A 25,510-nucleotide genomic window follows, 5' to 3' on the forward strand; every position below is an offset into this window, starting at 1 on the left:
TTGCTGCCACCTACTGGCGGTTTTAAATTCACATTTTGGCTATTATTTTCATGTTTTAAATGATTTTAAATACCAGTATTCAATGTTATACGTTAAAAACACAACATTAGGCCTATTTATGCATCTGTAACTGCAGTTTAAATGCATCCATGTCCCCTCTGAACCACATTAAACTGTGTAAATACATCTTAATGCTATTTCAGACGCAGATTCCAGAAATGTTTTCTTATGAAAGACACTAAGTACCGAATGAAGTGCTTCTTATTCTTACCCAAAAATACAAACAAAATTGAAGAAAGAGTTCAAACTGAACACAATCTTGTTTCTCAAGCTGTGTATGAACACACACATATTTATATATATATATGCTTCTTTTCCATTTTGCATGTATTTGTACTTTTACTTTCAATACTTAAGTACGTTTAAGATTTTAAAAAATACTTTTCGTACTTAAAGTACAATAAATATCACATACTTTAAGACTTTTACTCAAGTAATATTCTAAACGGTGACTTTTACCAAAGTCATTTTCTGGTAAGATACCTGTACTTGAGTATGACTGTCAGGTACTTTATATATCACATGAGCAGCGAGAGCAATATCACACGAGTGCTGTTTTTGTCCTGATTTGCACGAGTGCCAATGTGACTTTATACAACAGTTCAGCAAATAAGTTAACATTGTGCAAAATTTAAACACAAAATTGTGTGTTTTGTTCAATTTTGCCAACGAAAATATTTCCTATGAAGCCATAGCAGAACTGTTGTGCATCTCTGAGTTTCTGAACGAATCGTGTGAATCAATGATTCAAAGAGAGAGCCGTTTACTGAATTCCTGAATGAATCAGCCGGCATCTGCTGGTAGTTTTAGTTTCTTCTTTAGAGTATCATTTCATTTATTTAAAAGAAACATTAAAGGGATAGTTCACCAAAAATAAATAAATAAATTCCGTCATCATTTGCGCACCCTTGTGTTGTTTCAAACCTGAATGACTTACTTTCTTTTGCGCAACATAAAAGAGTGTATTTTGAATACTGTTGGTAGCTAAGCTGATTTGGTCACTAGTGACTTTCATTGCATTAACAAAACATGTTTTGAAAAAATTTGCAAGTTAAATGGTTTTATACATTTTTTTTTGAATGTCAGTGATTTCTCTAATTTTAAAGAATATTCTTCATAACAAATTTTCTTTTTTGATAAATATTTTTGATAATGGCGGTATACATGGCAGAAGACGGTAACTCTGAGAGAAGAATTGTTAAATAAATTATGTTTTTATTGTTTTCTTTGTGCACAAAAAGTATTCTTGTAGCTCTGTAAAATTACGGTTGAGCCACTGATGTCACATGGACTGTTTTACCGTTTCTAGGTCTGGGAACATTTCAGTTGTGTTGCTGTCTATGGAGGGTCAGAGAGCTCTCGGATTTCATCAAAAATATCTTAATTTGTGTTCAGAAGATGAATGGGTTTGGAACGACACGAGGACGAGTAATTAATGACAGAATTTTCATTTTTGGGTGAATTATCCCTTTAAGTATACCGGTTTAGTACACTAAAAGCACAATTGCAAGGCATTTTATTAAGTACATAAATATGAAAATGTATTTGTAGTATCCTTAGCATGAAATAAATGTATTACAAATACATTTAGGTTTATTTATTTTTCACTACGGTTAACAATAATAGAAGAAATGGCAAAATAAGTGGTTTCAGATCTTTATTGTACCTTGCACACAGTAGAGATGATCTCCACCTTGCGATGGATGGATGATATGGAGTCCATGAACACAGACTGGAATATGATGCAGTGCGTGCGCCGGGCGAAGTCGGGAATCTGGGAGAGTTCGTACAGGAATCTGCGCAGGAAGATGAAGAGATCAAAGCCGTGAGCAACACATCTTCACACGAACAGGCCAATCTGGATGCAAGTAAGTGCACTTAAGTGTGATTAAGCTGAATATTAGCGGCACGAGTCACAGAGGACCGCTGGCTTCCTGTTTGATTAGCATACACGCTGACTCACTACAGCGAGGGTCAAAGGTCACACACAGCTGGCTGATTCTGAAGCGAGCGGTTAATGGTTTTACAGGAACGCTTTAGATGTTTGTGAAGCATGTGAGAGTTCATCTCTCACCCTTCAGTTCATAAAAACAAACCACATTAACACACTTACATGCCTGAAACAGCAGGGTTAGAAAGCAGAAGCATTTATTATAATAATAATAATAATAATGTGTTGTAAAGCGTTTAATCATCCTTTTGAGGAACGACTGAATGTCTGATGTCTGGTACACTAAAACATATCTTTCCAAGTTAAACAAAGTATAATACATCATTTTGAAAATTAAACAAAGATTACTGGAATATGTTTCACACTCGGTGTTTGTTTTAGTGTCATTCATATACAGCACTGTCATAGTTATTAAAATTCTGAATTAGATTTTTATATATTTTCTGCTTTCATGCTCATTTTAGTTCAAGTTTTAGCAAATTTTCATTTTTTTGTCATTTTTATAATTTAATCATTTTAATTTTTGTAATTTTGTATTTTTTTGTTTTTAAATGTTTATTTATTCATTTTAATTTCAGTTATTTCAGTTATTTTAGTACATCAAATTAAAGTAAGCAAAAATGAGAAAAGGTGGTGAAATAAAATAGGTTTAAGTTTTTTATTATATTTCAGTTAATATTTATTTTCTTTGTTTTAGTTTTAGTTAACTATGTTAACCCTGTTAACAAAGAAAATACTATTTCAGTACTTTTACTTCTAAATTGTGTTTAATTCAATGTTAATGTTAATTAAATTCAATGTTACTTGCTGTTTCTTTGCAATTATTTGTGAAAATGATCAATTTCTGAGTGAATATAGTTTTAAAGTAAATCCTACAGTAAATGTGTGCATACTGTGTGAAAGTTACTGGCTTCACATGAGGCTCTTAAAGTCTCATATTAACACTATATACAGTATATAAGGTTTAGATCTTATGGCAATATTCTCAAACCTTTGTTTTTATGAGCTGATGGTTGGAAGTCAATAGTTTGACAGTATGATACAGACTGAGTTTAACCTGGGACTCTACTATAGGTGCACGTGGAATATGAACCAGAAGATGATGATTTCAGCAAATAATCAATTCAAGTATTGTTATAATAAAACAATAATATAATAAAAATCCAATACTTGTTTCTTACTCATTTTGAGCCACTGATTCCAAAAATAATGTGTTTTGCTGGAGCACATGACACTTTCTCACAAAATATGATGCATTTTGTAGCATTTTTGCTTTTGAGAAGTGAAGAAGTCTTGCAATACTCATTAATCAGCAGAAAACACCATAAACACATGAATCCTGTCTATTTGATCGATTCTCAGCCCATTTTCTGTTATAAACCGAATCCTGAAGGTCAGAATTATGGCCAGATGTGTTCTGCTTTGTACTGCAACCAAACAGACAGAGAATGACAGGTTTTGTTTAAAAAAAGCTTATTTTGCTTATTTGTAATAGTCTTTGACATTAAACGGAGTGTTTGAACATATTTTTCCAGTCCTTTGCTGATTGTAAGTTCAGTGATGCATTCTGAACTCTTTTTGCCAAGCTTTTGACATTTCACAGCTTTTGTTATTTTAAAGCTGATACATATATAGAATTTGATATATTGATATTTAGAAAAAAAGAATAGATTTAATTCCTATTTCTGAACTCAGCATCATCAAATGTACTAATGCTATGCCTTTTTTGCAAATCAACAGAATGAAGATGCTGGTCTGTGTTATAAATGGATGTTAAATAAGTTAAATATGTTAAACGAGTTCCTATGCTAATATAAGGTCTCTGACACAAGCCACGAGTTATTCAGTGAACGATCAGAGCGACTCGATGACGTACTGTTCCGGTTTATCCAGAAGTTTCACCTCGTCTTCTTTAGACGTCTCGTAATGTTTCTTGATCTTCTCCAGTTCGTCAGGCTGAGCTCTCTGTCAACATTCACAACAAAACCATTAGAAGTAAAACTAGTCATTGCAGGAATATAACATGCAGCCCTTGCATGATTATAATGGCAATGGCACAAAAACATCTAGATGCTGGTGATGGATCAAGAGCTTTTTTGTGCAATATTACAGTCATAATTCATCATTTACAGGTCTCTAGCACAAAAGATGATGAGGATCTTTTGATGGTACCCACTGACTTCAACTGTATTTTTTTCCATACTATGGAAGTCAATGGGGACCAGAAACAGAAGAAAGACTCAACAAATGATGACAACATTTTTATTTTCGGGTGAACTATCCCTTTAAGACACATAACCAGTTTTAGTTTTAGTACACACTTAACACACAGATATGAAGTCTTAAAGGGGACCTATTATGCAAAAATCACTTTTATAAGGTGTTTGAACACCCACTCATTTTTTTATAATCTAAATAAATCATAAAGTCTCTCAGAACGAGCAGTTTCAGATTCTCCCTCTGTTCACGTCACCGAGGGGAAAGAGACGCTGCCCTGTAAGCATAGACACAGCCCTGAGAGAGAAGCTGCGGTCCGCCTCCACCATTAATGATCACTTGCTGTAGCTGCTGGAGATATATATTGAGCTCATAATCACGAGTGGGTCTTATAAAGTTTGTGATAGCATGCCATGCACCATGAGACCAGCTATGTTGTTATTCATAAACACAAATTTATTATGCACAGTACAATCAGATGACTGACTTTTAAACAGAGTATGTTTTCAGTAAAGATAACAGGCTTGTCTTAATAGTGGAATGTTTATCTGCTAATGCTGAGCTGGAGCTCTTGAAGCTCCGCCCTCTTCTCCGGGAGCAACAGCTCATTTGCATTAAAGCAACATACCCAAAATACAGCGCGTTTTGGCTCACACCCTAAAAGTGGCAATTTTAACAAGCTGTAAAAAATTATCTGTTGGGTATTTTGAGCTAAAACTTCACAAACACACTCTGAGGATATCAGAGACTTATTTTACATCTTATAAAAAGGAGCATAATAGGTCCCCTTTAAAAAGGAAATACACAGTACAGTATATAATGTAAACAAATTCTGGAACAACTAACAAACTGATCAAATCATCAGATCATGGTTAGAGTTAGTTACACACGCACACACACACACACACACACACACACAAACACACACACACACACACACACACACAGTTACACGTTTAATGACGTAATAAAGGCAAACAGCTGGTTCTGTAGAAAATAAACAGAGTGAAGGCCGAGAGTAAAAATCAGGTGTTGATCAGGTGAGGGTTCAGGTTTCAGTTGATTACTCACGTTCTCATATAAAGCTTCAATGGTCTCCAGATCCACCACAGAATGATCCACCGTCAGAACAGCTGCAATATAAAGACTTCATGAGACGGAAAACAAACACATCCTCATTATAAACACCAGATCTGTCCTTTTATTACAGTCACAACTGCAAAACAACACACTTAAACATTTACATTTCATTTTACATCACAAGTGTTGTGTTTGAAATGCTTCTTTCTGTTTATTTCTGTGTTTTTTCAGCCTAATTTTCTCCCAGAAAAGACACATTTGCACCTCTGGCCAGTTGGATTAACTATGTTTATTAACTATGTGTCTTATTAACTAGTCTGACTAACTAGTCTTACTTTTCAGATTCAAATTAGACCAGTTTATGTTTTTATGTAAGTTATGACCTGTGTTAAATAAAACAATCAAATGACTAACTTTTAAGCCTAGTCTAAACATCTTATGAATCAGAAATATGTCAGATTGTGCTGTATTTCTAGTGACCAATCAGATGCGAGTAAATGAGTGTGATTGATCATGTGACTGTGTAGACGAGTTTCTGCTATTGATTCCTATGGAGAAAAATCACTTCCTGCCCTCCAGCTGCATTTCACACCACAGCAATGACATCACGGGCAAACAACCTGTTCAGTTCACGGCAAGCGATTCACTGGCAAACACCAGATCAGGAAACATAAATGAAATGAAGTACCCTGCTGAATGTCCTTCATCTCCAGGTGGAGGCTGGATATTAATATTCCCACGGCCTGAGAGCGTTTGCCATCCAGCAGCTTGATGATCTGCAAGAGAAGAGGGAGAAATTAACACTTTTATTCATCACAGACACATTCAGTTGATCAAAAGTGACATTTATAATGTTACAAAAGATTTCTGTTTGAAATAAATGCTGTTCTTTTGAACTTTCTATTCATCTGTGAATCCTGAAAAATAAAATATATCACAGTTTCCACAAAAATATTGTGCATCACAACTGTGTTCAACATTGATAATAATCAGATGTTTGTTGAGCAGTAAATCAGTATATTATTATGATTTCTGAAGATCATGTGACACTGAAGACTGCAGTAATGATGCTGAAAATACAGCTGCAGATCACAGAAATACATTACACTTTAACATAGATTCACATAGAAAACAGATATTTCAATTCGTAATAATATTTCACTGTTTTACAGCTTTTTTAATTAAATAAATGCAGCCTTGATGATGCAATTCATGTAAAATACATACATATATCCACAAACATCATCAGTTGTTGAAAGTCTATTAAATGAATTCTTTCTGATATAATTTCCCCATCAGTCTCCAGTATATAACTATATGTGGGGAAGTCGTGGCCTAATGGTTAGAGAGTCGGACTCGTAATCGAAAGGTTGCGAGTTCGAGTCCCCGGCCAGCAGGGATTGTAGGTGGGGGGAGTGAATGACCCTCAATACCACGACTGAGGTGCCCTTGAGCAAGACACCGAACCCCCAACTGCTCCCCGGGCGCCGCAGCATAAATGCTGCCCACTGCTCCGGGTGTGTGTTCACGGTGTGTGTGTGTGTGTGTGTGCATTTGTTCACTACTCACTGCTGTGTGTGTGCACTTGGATGGGTTAAACGCAGAGCACCAATTTCGAGTATGGGTCACCATACTTGACAATACGTCACGACTTTAAAAAAAAAAAAAAAAAAAAAAAAAAATGACGATGTTTTGTGAAAGCACTGTAATAAATCTCAAGAGTTGTGTTTTGGTCACGTTGCATCAGAGCAAACTTCGGTTCTCGTGCGATACTGTCACAATTAGCAGCTCGCGGTGAGAAGAAGAAGAAAAAGCCACAGAAACTGGCTCCATAAAAGGCCATCGTTGAGCTCTGGATGAGATTTTATAACAAACTATAAATTCACAGGATTTTTATTTGTAGCTACACATGGTCACAGTTACTAATGACTGAATTCCCTCATAAAGGCTATGAGTGTTTTGGCACGCTAAAGAGCTGCTCTAAAACTTAATGTCCGCTCTTCTTCATTAGGATTAACACAGCGTGAGCTACTGCGGTGTTCAGTGGGAACCAGCGCGACAGCCTTCAGATGTGAGTATTGCATTACAGCAGGTGAAGAGAGCCTTCATTATTAATGTGAGCAGACACACACACACACACACACACACACACAGACACACACACACACACACACACACACACACACACACATGTTGGGTTTCCATGTTTTATGGGGACATCCCATAGGCGTAATGGTTTTTATACTGTACAATCTGTATGTGCTATTGCCCTACACCAACCCTACACCTAAACTTAGCCCTCACAGGAAACATGCTGCATTTTTAGATTTTCAAAAAACTTTATGCTGTATGATTTATAAGCTTGTTTCCTCATGGGGACCAAAAAATGTCCCCACAAGATTAAGATGTACTGGTATTACTATCCTTGTGGGGACATTTGGTCCCCAGGACGTGATGAATACCAGGTGCACACACACACACACACACACACACACACAGACACACACACACACACAGAGAGAGACATGCTAATGAATGACCTCCAACCACTATATAAATATATTATATATTTAATATATATATATATTAAAAATATATTTTGTTCTAAATCTAAAAAAAATATTTTGTACATATACAGCATATACAGTATATGTATTTGTGCGGGTGTATATATTGTGTATATTGTGTATAAGAGTATATATTTTTTCAAAACTATATTAAAACTATATTAAAATTAATTATTATATTATTTAAAATTATATATATATATATATATATATATATATATATATATTCATTCATTCATATATAAAATGTATTATTTAAGATATTATATTTTATAACTGTTATTTATTATTTAATATATTTAAAGTATGTATGTATACATTTTTCTTGTTTACATGTATTTAAAATATTTAAGAAATATTATTATAAATAATATACAATTTCAGACTAATATAAATGTTATATTTTCTTGTTTTATATGAGATAAATATATTTCAGTTGTATGGCAGGGTTCCTCAACAGGCGGCCCGCGAGAGAAGAATGTTTGGCCCGCGCTAATTTCAAATAATGTGGCATGAAAATTCAAACGCAGCATCAGAAAGCGACACTATGTGACAATAGCAAGTGTGAAGTAAAGAGAAAAGTAGCCAGTATAGATGATTCAAATGTGAATGACTGAACAGTTTTGAGTGAGTGAGTGATACAGCTTGTTATGGATGTTGGTTCGCAGTGAGTTCACAGTTTTGACTAAGTTTGCTTTCATTTATTTTCAAGATCTGAGGCAAACTATCTATAGTTGCTTTCACTATGGCTATAAACCATTGAACATTGAGGCATTGAATAAAGTCAGGAAGTCGTGGCCTAATGGTTAGAGAGTCGTACTCGTAATCCAAAGGTTGTGGGTTCGAGTCTCGGGCCGGCAGGGATTGTAGGTGGGGGGAGTGAATGTCCAGCGCTCTCTCCACCCTCAATACCACGACTGAGGTGCCCTTGAGCAAGACACCGAACCCCCAACTGCTCCCCGGGCGCCACAGCATAAATGCTACCCACTGCTCCGGGTGTGTTCACGGTGTGTGTGTGTGTGTGCATTTATTTACCTATTTCTTTATATATGTCACCGTTTATTTAAATCACTTAATTTTTAGTAATTTGGCCCTCCATACACACACATTTAAAAATTATTCAATTCAAAATTTAAATATTTTATTTCTTGAATTGAAAAATGATATACTTTTAATACTTTAATATGTTCCTGACACCTTTCTTAGAGTGTTTTAGGAAGGAAATATTCTAGATCTGATTCATGCATCATGAACTCTCGTTAGGAGGAATATAAATGGAAATGATGAGAAGTTTATTTCAGAACAGTCAGTACCTGCCGCTGTCCTGGAGAAACCGCATTTAACACATTTAATAACTCAACATTATTAAACACATCAGGTTTCTGCAGTAAACATCATTATTACTCTGTTCCAGCAGGAGAAGTTCATGAATTCTGGAATTACAAACACAGAATACTTCGATCTACAGCCGGCCGTCAAACGCTTCCCAGAATACACACCAATAAACACAGCGTTAGGGACTTAAAGTTAGAAACAATTAAAATGTCAGTTTGTTTAAAAAAGCATCATTACTCCTCAAGCTGCATATTAATAATGATTCATCTGACTGTGTGATGTTTACATACTTCACAGAGACGTCAGGAGACGAGAGACACCAGAACATAGAGCAGACAGGATAGAGAAAAGATAAAAACTAAAATAATAAAATCAAGAATCGAGCAACACACCAGAGCACGCAGCAGAAAGGACAGAGAAAAGATTATTATTCTGACGTCTAACATGTTCAGATATTGAGACTCCTGATGATGGCACCTGTTAGTCATTAGAGCGGATGGAGATGACAGAGGCTCCGCCCCTCATGTCATCCCGCCGCGCTTTGATATGATAATCAGAGCGAGGAGAGGCGCCGGGGATCCATGTAGCGGATGCATCTCAACACATGACACACATTAGCCGTGGAGTCTGACCTGCGCTGACTGTGTTCTGAGGAGAGCTGCGCTGCTGATAGACGCTTTCCAAACATGCTTTCTGTATCATCTACATGTGTCCGACACAAACACACCACCACTTCATTTCCATAATCCGTGCACAGATCAAAACACACTTACACACGCTTTCCCAAACACTCACAGATTTCCTCGCCTCTACCAACAGACTCGGACCCGGAGGGTAAAATCCACTAAAAATACATCTAGAACTTATTTTTATAAAAATAATCAATAAATACATATATTTGTAAAAAATTATATTTATAATATATGTATAAAAAAATTATAATTAAATATTTATAAATACATAAAATACACATTTAAAATAAGTGATATGAATAAAATATACATAATATCTTAATAAATAATCAGTGATGTCAGCTAAATCACATACAGAGACTATACACCGAACAATTAATCCTAATTCATTCAAAACATAATTGCATATATTATTATTATTATTATTATAGTTTCTACTGAATATTTAAAAATTTATTTATATATAAAAATGTAATTAAATTTTATTTTTAAAGTTTTTATTAGTTTAATATATGTCTGTATTTTTATAAATTTACAATATTTGACAAATTAATATACAGTATGTGTATGTATGTATGTATATATATATATATATATATATAAAACAATACAATATTATTTCATATATTTACAATATTTCAAAAATTTATATATATATATATATATATATATATATATATATATATATATATATATATATATATATATATATATACTGTATATATGTGTGTGTGTGTATTTAAAATAAATAAAAAATAAAATGTTTTTATATATTTGAACTAGATAACTTTATAGATAAAGATGGATTTTAAATTTTGCATACTGAAATATATAAATATTTTTTTTTCTCCAGTATGCAAAATTTTAAACCCAAAATTTTTAAAATATATACATACATATATATGCATATATGATATTTCTTACATTGACTGATTCATATTCACGTTCATGTTTGAATAAAACTGGCCAGACTGTGTTAATCAGCTAATGCTGGTCATTGGAGAGGCATCGTTACTCGTGTGAACTCAAACAGGTCTGCGCTGGCGATCAGACGAGACGCCGCATGTGAGACAGCAGCTCTATCGATCTCGCTCGCGCTCGCTCTATTGCTCTGTCAGGACATCGACTCCAGTCTCAGCTGGTTTTTCCTGGAGGCCGGTTTCTCAGAAGGCTGATTCAGAACGAGTAAACACACATAAATGATGGATCTGCATCTGTGTCACTTGTGTTTAGCCGTTCTTTCAGAAATTACATCGTCCTGCCAAAACCAGAGAGCTCCAGCATCTATTCACATCCACTAAAGGAGAAATATTAAAACGTATTAAAAGCCAAAATAAATAAATATAAATAATTTAATGTATATATATAAATATCTATATATAAATATATAAATAAATATATATATATATATTATTGTGATCCCAAAGCACAAATGCAGTGACAGAGACTAAATGCTGGTTACATGCTCAGGAAAAATATATATTCAAAAATAAAAATAAATCATATCGTCTGTATTGTTTTAAAATATTTAGTTTATATAGTTTTTTTTTATATAAATAAAATAAAATGAATTAAAATAAAATAAAATAATATAATGTCAAAAAATAAAAATAATAAATAAATAATATTTCAAAAATAAAATAAAATATTTATTTGGATTATTTTTTATTAAAATTATTTAAAATTGTCATTTTAATTATTTCAGTAATCATTAGTAAGTGTTTTATTTTGCTCATAGCTCATGTTTTTCTTTTTTAAATGATTTATTTATTTATTTTAATTTGATATTTTTATGATTTTATTAATTATCATTTAATTGTTTATATATATTTTTTTTGTGTGCCATTTTCCCATGAAGTGGTGATTTTGTTCTTTTGAACACATGGGATGGAAATAGTGCTTTATTTGCAAATGTTTTATGCAATATTCCAACTTTTCACACAAGTTTAACTCAAAACTTTGGATGGAAACAGCTATAAATGAGCAATGAGCTACGAACTTCACTCTGATAACTGGAGATATTAAAACGCTTTTCTCTCCTTAATTAAATAAATAAATAAATAAATAAAAAGCAGTTTGTAAGAGCTGATTTTGCAGGAACTTGCAACACACACATGTTGGTTTTTGTGGTTTATGGGGACTCTCCATAGGCGTGATGGTTTTTATACTGAACAAACTGTGTGTGCTATTGCCCTACACCAACCCTACACCTAAACTTAGCCCTCACAGGAGACTTTGTGCATTTTTAGATTTTCAAAAAAACTAATTCGGTATGATTTATAAGCTTTTGTATCCATGGAGACCTCAATTTATTCTCCATGAGTCTGTTTGTATTCAGGTTTAAGTCCCCACCAGGATATATAAACCTGTACACACACACACACACACACACACACACACACACACACACACACACACACACACACACAGCAGTCGTGGAGCCCCGGCTGATTGATCAGGAGTGTCTGCAGCACTTCGAGTCCAGGCTGAATGTTTAAGACGCCGGACCAGTGCTGACCTGCGCAATCACTCGCTGCTGACCGAGACACTTCTGCCTCTTCAGAAAAAACATTTCAGACTACAGACTCAAAGCTGCCAAACTCATCGACTATGAATCAAACTCAGTTTCCTCAGTAAAGCAGCTCTACAGAAGACAACAGAGTCGTTATTCAGATCAAGTTTTGTTCTCATCTGACAGTGTCAGTGCAGTTAAATCAGTAATATTCTTGTCCATTACAGTTTCTTTTTAATTGCTTAGACTAAAAGTGATACTTGAGGCCCACTTATACCTAACCTTCAGGTATAAGTGGGCTTCTGACTTGGCTTATATGCATATTCTCTATACACAGACACAGACACAGACACACACACACACACACACACACACACACACACACACACACAGATATATATATGTGTGTGTCCCTGGAGCACAAAAGCAGTCATGAGTAACACAGGTATATCTGTAGCAATAGACAACAATACATTGTATGGATCACAATTATACATTTCTCTTTTATGCCAAAAATCATTAGGATATTAAGATCATGTTCCATCAAGATATTTTGTAAATTTACTACCATAAATATATCAAAACTTAATTTCTGATTAGTAATATGCATTGCTAAGAACTTCATTTGAACAACTTTAAAGGAGATTTTCTCAATATTTAGATTTTTTTGCTCCCTCAGATTCCAGATTTTCAAATAGTTGTATCTCAGACAAATATTGTCCTATCATAACAAACCATACATCAATGGAGAGATTATTTATTCAGCTTTCAGATGATGTATAAATCTAATTTTTGTGCTCCAGGGTCACATACAGTCTTTTAAGGTTTGGCAGCGAGACTCAGAATGTGACTGAAACCCCCTCTAGTGGAAAAACCATGTGACAGTTTTTTTGTTGTTGTTTTTTTCAGCTGCTTGCACACATTTTCAAAACTTTGCCTCTTTTTTTCAAAACTTCACACACAAATCCAAGAATTGCACACAAAATGCCTCACATCTCTTGCAAAACGAGCCACTGCATTCAAAATATCACAAACAAACCGAGTCAAAGGCTGAGAATTAGTGTCTGGTTTTGCAGATTTGGTGTGTGCTTCTGCTGTTTACCTCACATTACACTATGGAGGCTTTCTTTTAATTTTTTTTAATTTATTTGATTCCTCAGTGTTTGCTAAACATCCTGTAATTTATTAGTTGGGGTATATAATACAGCATGCGGTGTATGCCATGCCTCATCTTAAATGTTATGCAAGCTAGTTTGTCATTGTAGCCTACTGTTTTATTGCTGTTGTGCTTTTTAATTAAGAATAATAAATCCATATTTTGTTTTGGTCTTAGAAAGTGAAAGGTGTATAGATGTATGTAAGCAAAACAGACAATTATCTTTTCTTTTAAAATGTGACAACAAGATCGTGAATTTGAAAGCGAAAGCATCCGAAGCCCGGCTTATAACAAAGTTCACAAAATTCAAACCACAAATCAAAGCACTACTGATGAAAAAGAACGGGTTCAATGTTAACCATTTTCATTACCATTTAATTATAAACTATGATAAAAGTTCATCAGCATGCATTGATTAATCGCATGTTGTAGCAAAAAAAAAAGAAACAAACAAAAAAAAATGACAACCAAATTATGTTAGTTGCAAAAGAGCGACCCGTGGGAAGAATGAGTCTAGAGCCCTGAACTGTAAAGCTAAATCTATTGCTGACTAATGAGCCAGTCACAGAAACACTTCAGATTCACATTACAGTTTCTTATGATTGCTTACACACTAAAATTAAAAATAGCACACAGTTAGTGAAACCTTACACTCAAGGAACACAACCTCAGTCCAGATCTGCACAACTATAAGCACATTCTCAGCCTCACACTTTTTGCAAAGACAGACTAAGTACTGGACAGACTACAGTAGGTATCTATTTCCATTATTCCAGTACCTCCCACAACACTCTCCCTTCCTTTCCTTTTCCCCTTCTGCATGATAGTGGAAGGTTTATGACCTCCGACCCTACTGAAGCTATGGAGGAGGCCTGTGACCTACTGTAACAGATGCAGAGTCAGTGTAAGGATGGAGTCACCATTCAAGAACATTCTTTGCCTGGACATTGCCTGTAATGTGGATGAAGTGGCCATATCCAGCTATGCGAAGAGATGATGAGAAGGTGTTTTTGTCTCGACAAAAGTTTATGTACTATATTGTAATTAGAATATGTTCTGATTTTCCGCCTAATTGCAATGATGTACTGAAGGATTTTACAATGTGGTGAGAAATATCTACTTTCATCAGTGTGCAACACTTGTCTCGAGTATTGTGTTTGGTTAATCCAGATCATTCCTCTGCTCAGCGACTCGGAGCTGATGATTTCTCGTACCTTCTTGGCTTTGTTCTTCTTCTCGTATGTGTCTGACAGCGGCTTCTTCTTGGACTGGACGGTGGCTTTTGAGAACAGATCCTCAAACTCTTTGGAGTTTATGATATCAGGCTCTTCCAGTGAATTCCAGAGCGTGTTATTACTGGAAAACACACACACACACACACACACACACACACACAGTCTGTATGTTATATCAGACAAACACTCTTAACGGGGTCATGAACTGCCTCTGTTTTTTATTTCGTACTGTTCTCTGAGGTCCACTTATAACATTATCAAGATTTTTACACTTGATAAAACATCAATAAGCTATTTTCTATCCTGTTTTTAACCCCCCTCATCAGACCGCTCTGTTTGAATAGGTGTGGCAGATTGTAGACTCGGAAGTATACGCCCACTGCTGTGATTGGCTAATTTTGTCTGTCTGACAGCCTACATTCATTCCTCACAAATGGACACTGTTGTGTTTTAGGTCAAATCTAATATAGTCACACAGCATCATCTTTTAGTTTCAATCTTTCTGAAAATTGTGCCTTGTTTGTAAACGTATCCGCAGTAAAATGAAGTGAACAAAAGACTGAGTGCTGTAGAATCGGTGGGCGGGGCTAAACATGCAGTGATGCAGAATCGGTGGGCGGGGCTAAACAGGCAGTGCTGTAGAATCGGTGGGCGGGGCTAAACAGGCAGTGCTGTAGAATCAGTGGGCGGGGCTAAACAGCGCTATAGAATCAGTGGGTGGGGCTAAACAGGCAGCGCTATAGAATCGGTGGGTGGGGCTAAACAGCTGTTGAATCGGTGGGGCGGGGCTAAACAGACAGCGCTGTAGAATCGGTGGGTGGGGCTAAACAGACAGCACTGTATGTAGAATCGGTGGGCGGGGCTAAACAGACAGCGCTGTAGAATCGGTGGGCGGGGCTAAACAGACTGCCCTAGAATCGGTGGGCGGGGCTAAGCAGGCAGTGCTGTAGAATCGGTGGGCGGGGCTAAATAGACAGCACTGTAGGATCAGTGGGTGGGGCTAAACAGACTGCTCTAGAATCGGTGGGTGGGGCTAAACAGACAGCACTGTTGAATCTACACTATTACATCATAGAGTAGAACATTCCACAAGCTGTCATTTTGGCAGACTGCCTTCAATATCAGCTGTTTTTAGACTAACGACAAAGTTTTGAGTTCTAAAACTTACAGGATGTTTTTATAGTACAATGACCTCTTATATGTCAAAAGATCAAGGGAATTTTGGTTTCTCAGTTCATGATCCCTTTAAAATAACACTGATGGAGGAACAGTGTCAGCTGTAGTTTAAAGCTCAATTCATGTTTAGTGTTTATTTACACGTTTGAAGACTGGAGCTGGAGACTGGAGTGGGGAATTTGGCTGATTCAGTCTGCAGCACAGCGTTCATGGATGAGAATTATTTGGTTTGCCGTTGCTGAGAAACACAAGCAACACAAACAGGCCGATGGCGCACGAGTGAGTCTTTAACGACACTCCAGCCTGCCTTCACTATCGCAGTTTCCACTCCTTTATCCTGAGGGAAAACTCATATCAGAAAATACAGATGATTCGTATCCCAGCAGCTTCTGTTTGTGTTGAAGGACCACAGGCTTTGACATACATACAGTGGTGTGAAAAAGTGTTGGCCCCCTTCCTGATTTTTTTTTTTTTTGCATGTTTGTCACACCTTAATGTTTCAGATCATCAAGCAAATTTAAATATTAATCAAAGATAACACAAGTAAACACAACATGCAGTTTTTAAATGAAGCCCCCCCGTTAAGACATAACTGTGGTTTATCACACCTGAGTTCAGTTTCTCTAGCCACACCCAGGCCTGATTACTGCCTCACCTGTTCACAATCAAGAAATCACTTAAGTAGGACCTGCCTGACAAAGTGAAGTAGACCAAAAGATCCTCAAAAGCTACACATCATGTTGAGATCCAAAGAAATTCAGGAACAAATGAGAAAGAAAGTAATTGAGATCTATCAGTCTGGAAAAGGTTATAAAGTCATTTATAAATCTTTGGGACTCCAGCGAACCACAGTGAGAGCCATTATCCACAAACGGAGAAAACATGTAACAGCGGTGAACCTTCCCAGGAGTGGCCGGCCGACCAAAATTACTCCAAGAGCGCAGCGACAACTCATTCAAGAGTTCACAAAAGACCCCACAACAACATCTAAAGAACTGCAGGCCTCACTTGCCTCAGTTAAGGTCAGTGTTCATGACTCCACCACAAGAAAGAGACTGGGCAAAAATGGCCTGCATGGCAGAGTTCCAAGACGAAAACCGCTGCTGAGCAAAAAGTACATAAAGGCTCGCCTCAGTTTTGCCAGAAAACATCTTGATGATCCGCAAGACTTTTGGGAAAATACTCTGTGGACTGACGAGACAAAAGTTGAACTTTTTGGAAGGTGTGTGTCCCATTACATCTGGCGTAAAAGTAACACAGCATTTCAGAAAAAGAACATCATACCAACAGTAAAATATGGTGGTGGTAGTGTGATGGTCTGGGGCTGTTTTGCTGCTTCAGGGCCTGGAAGACTTGCTGTGATAAATGGAACCATGAATTCAGCTGTCTACCAAAAACTCCTGAAGGACAATGTCCGGCCATCTGTAGGTGATCTCAAGCTGAAGCGAACTTGGGTTCTGCAGCAGGACAATGATCCAAAACACACCAGCAAATCCACCTCTGAATGGCTGAAGAAAAACAAAATGAAGACTTTGGAGTGGCCTAGTCAAAGTCCTGACCTGAATCCTATTGAGATGCTGTGGCATGACCTTAAAAAGGCGGTTCATGCTCCAAAACCCTCCAATGTGGCTGAATTACAACAATTCTGCCAAGATGAGTGGGCCACAATTCCTCCACAGCGCTGTAACAGACTCATTGCAAGTTATCGCAAACGCTTGATTGCAGTTGTTGCTGCTAAGGGTGGCCCAACCAGTTATTAGGTTTAGGGGGCAAGCACTTTTTCACACAGGGCCATGTGGCTTTGGATTTTGTTTTCCCTTCATAATAATGTTAACTTGAATAAAATATATTTATATATAATATATATATATATGAAGATGCGTGACGCGCCGGCTGTTGTGTGAACGCACTCAAGACAGTTGAACCGGGCATATAAACACTGTTCAGTTTCTTGCACAGACTGATCGTTTCGGTTCTTTGGACCTCAATGTATCGTCACGAGCTGCAGGGTTTAATTTGGTTTTGTCTGTGTATGTTTTTTTTTTTCTCTCAAAGCCGTGAGTACCATTGACTAATATTATATGACTGACAGACTGCAATTGTTTTAGTTAAAAATCTTCGTTTGTGTTCTACTGAAGAAACAAAGTCACCTACATGTGGGATGCCCTGGGGGTAAGCAGATAAACATCAAATTTTCATTTTTGAGTGAACTATCCCTTTAATGTGTAATTAAACATGCTGTGTTCGTATTATGGGCTCATATCTGCTTGTCTGTACATAGTATGATTTATTAATAATAATGTTTATTGAGTTTTAATGCATTAAGCCACGTTAAGCGTTTTTCACGTTAATCGTTTTAGAATTTCCCACTAAAACTGATCATTTGCATTGATGCATTTGGCAGACACTACATCTTTGCATTCCAAGTGTGATCAGTTCATGCATTCTCTGGGAATGAAACACATGGCCTTGGTGTTGCGAGCGACATGATCTAATGTTTGAGCTACAAATATAATATTTGACCAATTTATTTCAGACCGACAGGAAAAATCAAGCAGCTGGAGAAGCTGTGCGGCGTGTCAGAGATGTTTGAATGTGTATTTAAAGCGCAACTTTACGGCCAGAAACACAGTATGCAACACTAGACCAGTGCATTACATGGCTTTACATACAGTATGTAAAGGAATATTACATCCAAAAAAAGATAATTCTGTCATAATTTATTCTCCTCATGTCATTCAAACCTGTATGATTTTCTTTCTTTCTCCTGTGGAATGCAAAAAGAATATATTTTGAAGACCAAACAACATTGGACCCCATTGACTTTCATTCAATACAGCGGCGGAGCCAGAGGGGTGTCCAGGGTGGCACTGGACACCCCTGACATCTGATCGGCCACCCTGGGTGCCACCCCAATAATTAATATGCTACTATTTTCTTTTCTTTGTTTAATCGTACTGAAAAAAGCGTTTATTTTAGCCTCGAACTCTAGGATGCGACACGTCTAGTGTTCCGCGTCGCGCTTCATTGCCGACATTTTTATTCATGACCCTTCCAAATAAGCCAAAAACAGACCATTTCATTCTAAGGTGAAATCCTAGGGTTGTAAATGCACATGTAAAACCATTTCTGGAGAATTTTTGCCCTTACCTAAGCCACATAACTTCAATGTAGATATCAGAGAACAATTTAAAATATTGCATCAATGCATTCTATGGCACCTTTAAGTATAATAACTCTGGTGAACAGAAAAAAAATGCTGCTTTGGCAACTATCTGAAATAATATTTTATTTTATTTTTTAGTTAACTTTTAAGTCATTAAAAGTACAATTTTTTTTTTTAATGGTTTTAAAGGGATAATTCAACCAAAAGTTTGTCTCATTAATTCTAAAAGGCACCAGGGTGACGCATGATGAATTGTTGAATAAAGTCGTTATTTTTGTTTTCTTTGCGCACAAAAAGTATTCTTGTAGCTTCGTAAAATTAAGGTTGAACCACTGATCTTACGTGGATTATTTTACCGATCTCCTTGCTGTTTCTGGACCTTGATCGTGTTAGGACCCTTGCTGTCTATGGAGGGTCAGAGAGCTCTCGGATTTCATCCAAAAATATCTTAATTTGTGTTCCGAAGATGAACGAAGGTCTTATGGGTTTGGAATGACACAAGGACGAGTAATTAATGACAGACTTTTTGGGTGAACTATCCCTTTAATTTTTGTTTCAATTTTAGTTAACTATAATAACCCTGGTGGACAGAAGTGGACAGAAGAAAGAAAGTAAGTCATACAGGTTTGAATGACATGAGTAAATGATGACAGAACGATCGTTTTCAGGTTTAATATGTGGAGACTTACTTGTTGTCTTGAATCTGGATGCGGCTCCAGTAGAGCGGTTTCATGGGGCAGGCCGGTTCCACGGCCGGTTTACGCGGCGCTTTCTCTGTCACCTGCCCAAATCCAAACCCGCCGAGAGCAGGAGGCGGAGGAGGAGCACCAAAGCCCGGCATGGGCGGAGGAGGGGGCGGGGCTCCTGGTAGGCCGGGTGGGGGAGGAGGGGGAGGAGCTCCTGGTAGACCTGGTGGGGGCGGAGGAGGGGGTGGGGCTCCAGGGAGAGGTGGAGGAGGGGGCGGGGCTCCTGGTAGACCAGGTGGGGTCGGGGCTCCGGGGAGAGGAGGAGGAGGAGGTGGGGCCCACGGTAGACCAGGTGGGGGCGGGGCTCCGGGGAGAGGTGGGGGAGGGGGCGGGGCATGTGTGAGTCCAGGTAAGGGTGGAGCAGGAGGAGGGGCAGAGCTACCGGGTAGAGGAGGCGGTCCTGGACCCACACCCAGACTCTTGCTGATGGAGTCAAGGTCCAGTTTTTTGGGCGGACTGGAGCTGGAGCTCGGCGCTGGTCTGGCCCCATCGCCCTCGGGGGTTTTGATAAAGGTCTCGCGGTCGGTCTGGACGCACACATTGCGGAAGCTTTTAGGCGGCTGGTCATCTTCGGTAGAGACGCAGACGTCCTGCAGATCGCCACGCTCCTGGACCGTGTTATACACCTGCATCCGCTGCATCCGGCCGATGAGCGACTCCAGACGAGACACGACCTCCGCATGCTCGCCTCGAACCTGGAAGATCTGCAGCTCGAAATCCGCCTGGAGTCACACACACACAACAACAAGCAATTACTATTAGTATGCAAAGGACCATAAAAACATCAGGGTCATCACTGATAACTAAAACTAAACTAAAATAAATCACTTTTGTTTTAAGCTAGTTACCAAGGAAACATTTATAATTTTCGTTCAGTTTAACTTGTTTAACTTAGTTTAAATAATAATATAAATAATTAATAAATAAATAAAGAATAATAAAATAATTAGAAATGCACCGATACTAAATTTCTCTGCCGATACCGATAGCCGATTATTCATAATGATATCGGCCGATTTTTTGAATTTGGCATTGTCGCATTTGTGCATGGTCTGCGCTGCTCCAAAACGTCTGCTCTGCTCCATGCATAAAGCGTGTGCTGCAGAGCTGCCGCAAAATGTAGCAGGAGTAAGATTTCTGATCACGTGAAGAGAGTAAGAGAGGTATATGGCGTATCTGGCAATGCTGGCTTCAACTACTAGTGATTCATCTGGTCAAATAGAGCCTGCTTTAATGTAGCTTTTTTAACTGTTACTGCCTTATTGTCACATTAATTTTGACAGCCCTAAATTCAACAAAGATTTTCTTCACTCAGAGTATGAGTTGCAGTCCGACTTGTTTTTCCACCGCCTTTTGATTGACAGGATATAATCGGCCCCGATCATCGGCCGATGGCCGATAGTGAAATAAATTGCTTTTATCAGCAGATACCGATTGTTGGCCGATACATCGGTGCATCTCTAAAAATATTAGTAATAAAAATGAATGAAAACCATATAGATATTTAAAAAAGAAAACAAAAAAATCTAATAAAAATAACAAAAGCAAACATCAAAATTACTCAAATATTAACATAAAAGTAAAATAAAAAGAAAAATATATAATTAAAAATAATTAAAAATATTAAAAAAGTATATATAGACATTTGAAAGTGAAAGTGACGTGACATACAGTCAAGTATGGTGACCCATACTCGGAATTTGTGCTCTGCATTTAACCCATCCAACGTACACACACACAGCAGTGAACACACACACACACACACACACACCGTGAACACACACACACAGCAGTGAACACACACACACAGCAGTGAACACACACACACACACACACACACACACACACACACAGAGCAGTGAACACACACAGCAGTGAACACACACACACACACACACACACACACACAGAGCAGTGAACACACACACACAGCAGTGAACACACACACACAGCAGTGAACACACACACACACACACACACAGAGCAGTGAACACACACACACAGCAGTGAACACACACCCGGAGCAGTGGGCATTTATGCTATGGCGCCCGGGGAGCAGTTGGGGGTTCAGTGTCTTGCTCAAGGGCACCTCAGTCGTGGTATTGAGGGTGGAGAGAGCGCTGGACATTCACTCCCTCCACCTACAATCCCTGCATTTTAAAAAAATCTTAACAATTAAAATAAAATCTAATAAATATAAAATAATACTACAACTTTAAATAAATATTAAATATAAATAAATATAATATAAATAAATAAATTTTAAATATAAATATAAAATCTGAAAATTGAGTTTATAACAACAAATATCTGCCAATGGGGTCAAAAAAGGGTTAAAATATTTTAACATTATTTTAACAAGCTCTATACAGATATTTGTTCTTGTTTTAATCATAAACTCACTTAATTTTGAAAAATACATTTTTCAGAAAACAAGACTTAATATCCAATGTTTTTTTGCGTCTCCAGTAAATATATCTTGATTTAAAAATGTTTGATATTTAAGGAAGAAAATCATGTTTTTGTCCTTTCTCCAAAAATCCAGAGGACGAATATCAGTTCTTTGCCAGCCAGTGCAGTCCGTCTGATTCTATCACATTCAGACTCTTTCTACAGTCAGAAATAACAGAGTTTTCCTGAGCTGCAGATTTACAGATGAGTTCAGCAGTAAAGCATCATCTCATTTCATATGAGGAGCTGCCAGGAGCATCTGGAGTCCATCAGAACATCACAGCTCCCTTCATGCTGCCCTCACATTCAATATCACTGTTTACAGTCAGAGGTCAGCACATTAAACACTAGAAACACATTCACCTGCTGCTACGAGCAAACGCGCTGATGAAAACGACATGTCTTCTCTGACTGAACGCTGTCTTCCTCAGTATTTCAGTCCTGTTTTACACTACAGACATCTAAACGTTCTTTAATCAAGATAAATCAATATAGAAATGTATCAAAATTAATAACAATGACAAAAACAAACAAATCTAAAATAAAACTATAATGTAAAATTAACAAAAATATAAAAATTAAAACCAATTCAAAATATTAATTAAAAAGGCACATTAAAAAAATAAACAAATCTAATAAAAATGACAGACAAACAAAATTAAAACTAAAACTTTGACTAAAATTTAAATAAAAATTTAAAAATTAAAAATTGAAAAAAAACCCCAAAAATGAATAAAAATAAAAAACATTAAAAACAAAAAATAAAAACGACAAACATAAATAGCAACAACAAAAAATGAAATGAAATGAAATGAAAACCAAGAAAAACATTTATTGAAAATGTAAAAAAAAAAATACATTAAAATAAATAAATAATGAAAACGTCAAAAATAAACAGCAACAACAACAACAACAAAAAACTAACTTAAAATTTACTTAACCAACTTAAATGAACTAAAATTAAAATGAATACTGAAAATATAAAACTAAAAACTAATTCAAAATATTCATAAAAACTATAAAAGGCATAATTTCATAAAATTAAATCTAATAAAAACAACAAAATTACAAAAACTTTGACTAAAATTAAAACAAAAATGGAAAATATAAAAACAAAACCTAATTCAAAATTTTAATAAAAACTAATCAATGAAACTAAAATAACTGCTATACATACAATCCTCTGTATTTTTGTCTTGTTTTCAAACACAAATGTCAAACCTTTTTAAATCAAGACACATTTCCTTCAGATGCAAAACGACGGAAGAGGTGTTGTGTGTGAAACTGATGCATCAAAAGAAAGTTAATTATTCAAATCAAGTGTATTTTTCTGACCCCGTTGGCAGATATTTGTTCTTGTTTTAATCATAAATTCACTTCATTTTGGTAAATTGTTTGATACATCCTTATTTATATATATACTCAGTCGTAAATTACTCGTCTGTAAATGAAGCACAGACCATGCGCTCATATTTGATCAAATGAAGGCTTTGTTGGGTCAGATCGGGGTCATGATGAAAGTCTGAGAGAGAGTTTGGCTCTCGGCGTCGATCATGAAGTGCGTGACGCTCGGCTCGTAAACTAGTCGCTCGTCCACGTCACTGATTCTCCATAGCGGCCGTCGGTGGTGTTAAGTGCTTTCAAAACTAATTAAACATCATATTGTCCAGAGAGCAAACAGACTGCTGGGATCTGGGATCATCAAGCTTTACAGTAAACCTGCCTCGAGTGCTAAACTGACAGCCGGAGAAACCTGAACGCTGTATGAGTTTACAGACGAATCCTGTTACAGTCAACATGACAGGAAAAGGACTGTTTTCCCAAAGCATGGTCCTGTCTTACTGTAAGTTATTCATCAGTGATGTTACTCTGTCATGAAAATATCTACTCAGAGCTCTTACTTTAGTATTATTCAAATAGTCTTATCATTTTTATTCATATTTTGATTTGTTCTTATATTTATATTTTCTGCTTGCATTTAAAATTTTTTTAAAGTTTTAGTAATTTCTATCAGGTTTTTTTTTTATGTCAATATAGGTTTAATAAATTTTTATTCCAGATTTAGTTTTAGTTTGTTTCGTATATCAGATTAAATTGTATTAATGTTTTGTTTTATTTTTATATTTTATGTTTTCATTTTAACTTTTGTTACATTTTTTATGGAAGATGTTGTATTTATATTATTATTATTATTTTTTTACATACATCTATATAGTTTCTATTAATTTTAGTTTTAAGCACTGTCAAAAGATTAATCGCGATTAATTGCATCCAAAATAAAAGTTTTGTTTACATAATATTTCTATGTGTACTGTGTTTATATAAATACGCACACATACAGTATATATTTTGAAAATATTTACACGTATATATATTCATATAATTTATAATTAAAATATAATTTAAATTATATATATAAATATATTTAATATATAAACATAACATATTTTTCTTAAATATATACATGCATTATTTATTTTTATTATTATTATTTTATTTTTTTTATAACCTGTCTGGGTATGCTGTGGGGTAAGATGCTGTATGGTTTTGTTTTTGAAAAATATGCAAAAAACTTAATAAAGATATGTTATACAAATATATACATGCATGTGTGTGTATTTATAAAAACATAATAAATATACACAGTACACACACATATATTATGTAAACAAAAACTTTTATTTTGGATGCGATTAATCACGATTAATCTTTTGACAGAACTAATATATAGACACACACACACTTAATTTCAGTTAAAGTTTATTTTTTAATTTTTTTTATGGTTTTAGCTATCTGGAACCCTGGAACCCAGAAACAGCTCATATTGCATCAATAAAGCGGCCTTATTAAACAGCAAATCCCTCAGATTGAGATCTGGAGGCTGAATCTGACCGTCTCTCCTGACCTCTAGTGTTTTCTGTAGGACACAACACTTACATGCAGTTTCTCCAGCTCCTCTTTACACTCTCTCTTCAGCTGCAGGAGAGCGGCCTGGTGCTCTGAAACACACAAACAGCAGCAAGAGTTCATTCATCCATCCAGAGAAAAACACAAACTACAACAGTCCATGAGCTCAGGTGCTCCTCCTGCAATGAAGGAAGAGGTTAGAGCTGTGCAACAACACTTCAGTTCATCAGATCAGATCAAACATCATGAAATAGAAAGA

General features: G+C 36.2%; 1 protein-coding gene across 2 annotated transcripts in view; it reads right to left on the reverse strand.

Annotated features, from left to right (window-relative positions):
* The window catches only part of LOC306886313 (formin-like), an 85,218-nt gene that overhangs the window by 29,864 nt on the left and 29,844 nt on the right, over positions 1-25,510 (reverse strand). For both annotated transcript variants that reach the window (XM_079443319.1, XM_079443320.1), the window contains 7 exons: positions 25,282-25,343; positions 19,837-20,615; positions 14,785-14,926; positions 5,997-6,084; positions 5,300-5,361; positions 3,888-3,976; positions 1,727-1,856 (listed from right to left, as the gene is read on the reverse strand). In XM_079443319.1, coding sequence (XP_079299445.1) covers positions 1,727-1,856; positions 3,888-3,976; positions 5,300-5,361; positions 5,997-6,084; positions 14,785-14,926; positions 19,837-20,615; positions 25,282-25,343 — 1,352 coding nt within the window. The remainder of the gene's footprint in view (positions 1-1,726; positions 1,857-3,887; positions 3,977-5,299; positions 5,362-5,996; positions 6,085-14,784; positions 14,927-19,836; positions 20,616-25,281; positions 25,344-25,510) is intronic.

Source organism: Barbus barbus (genome assembly GCF_936440315.1).
Source record: "Barbus barbus genome assembly, chromosome: 20".
NCBI lineage: Eukaryota > Metazoa > Chordata > Actinopteri > Cypriniformes > Cyprinidae > Barbus > Barbus barbus.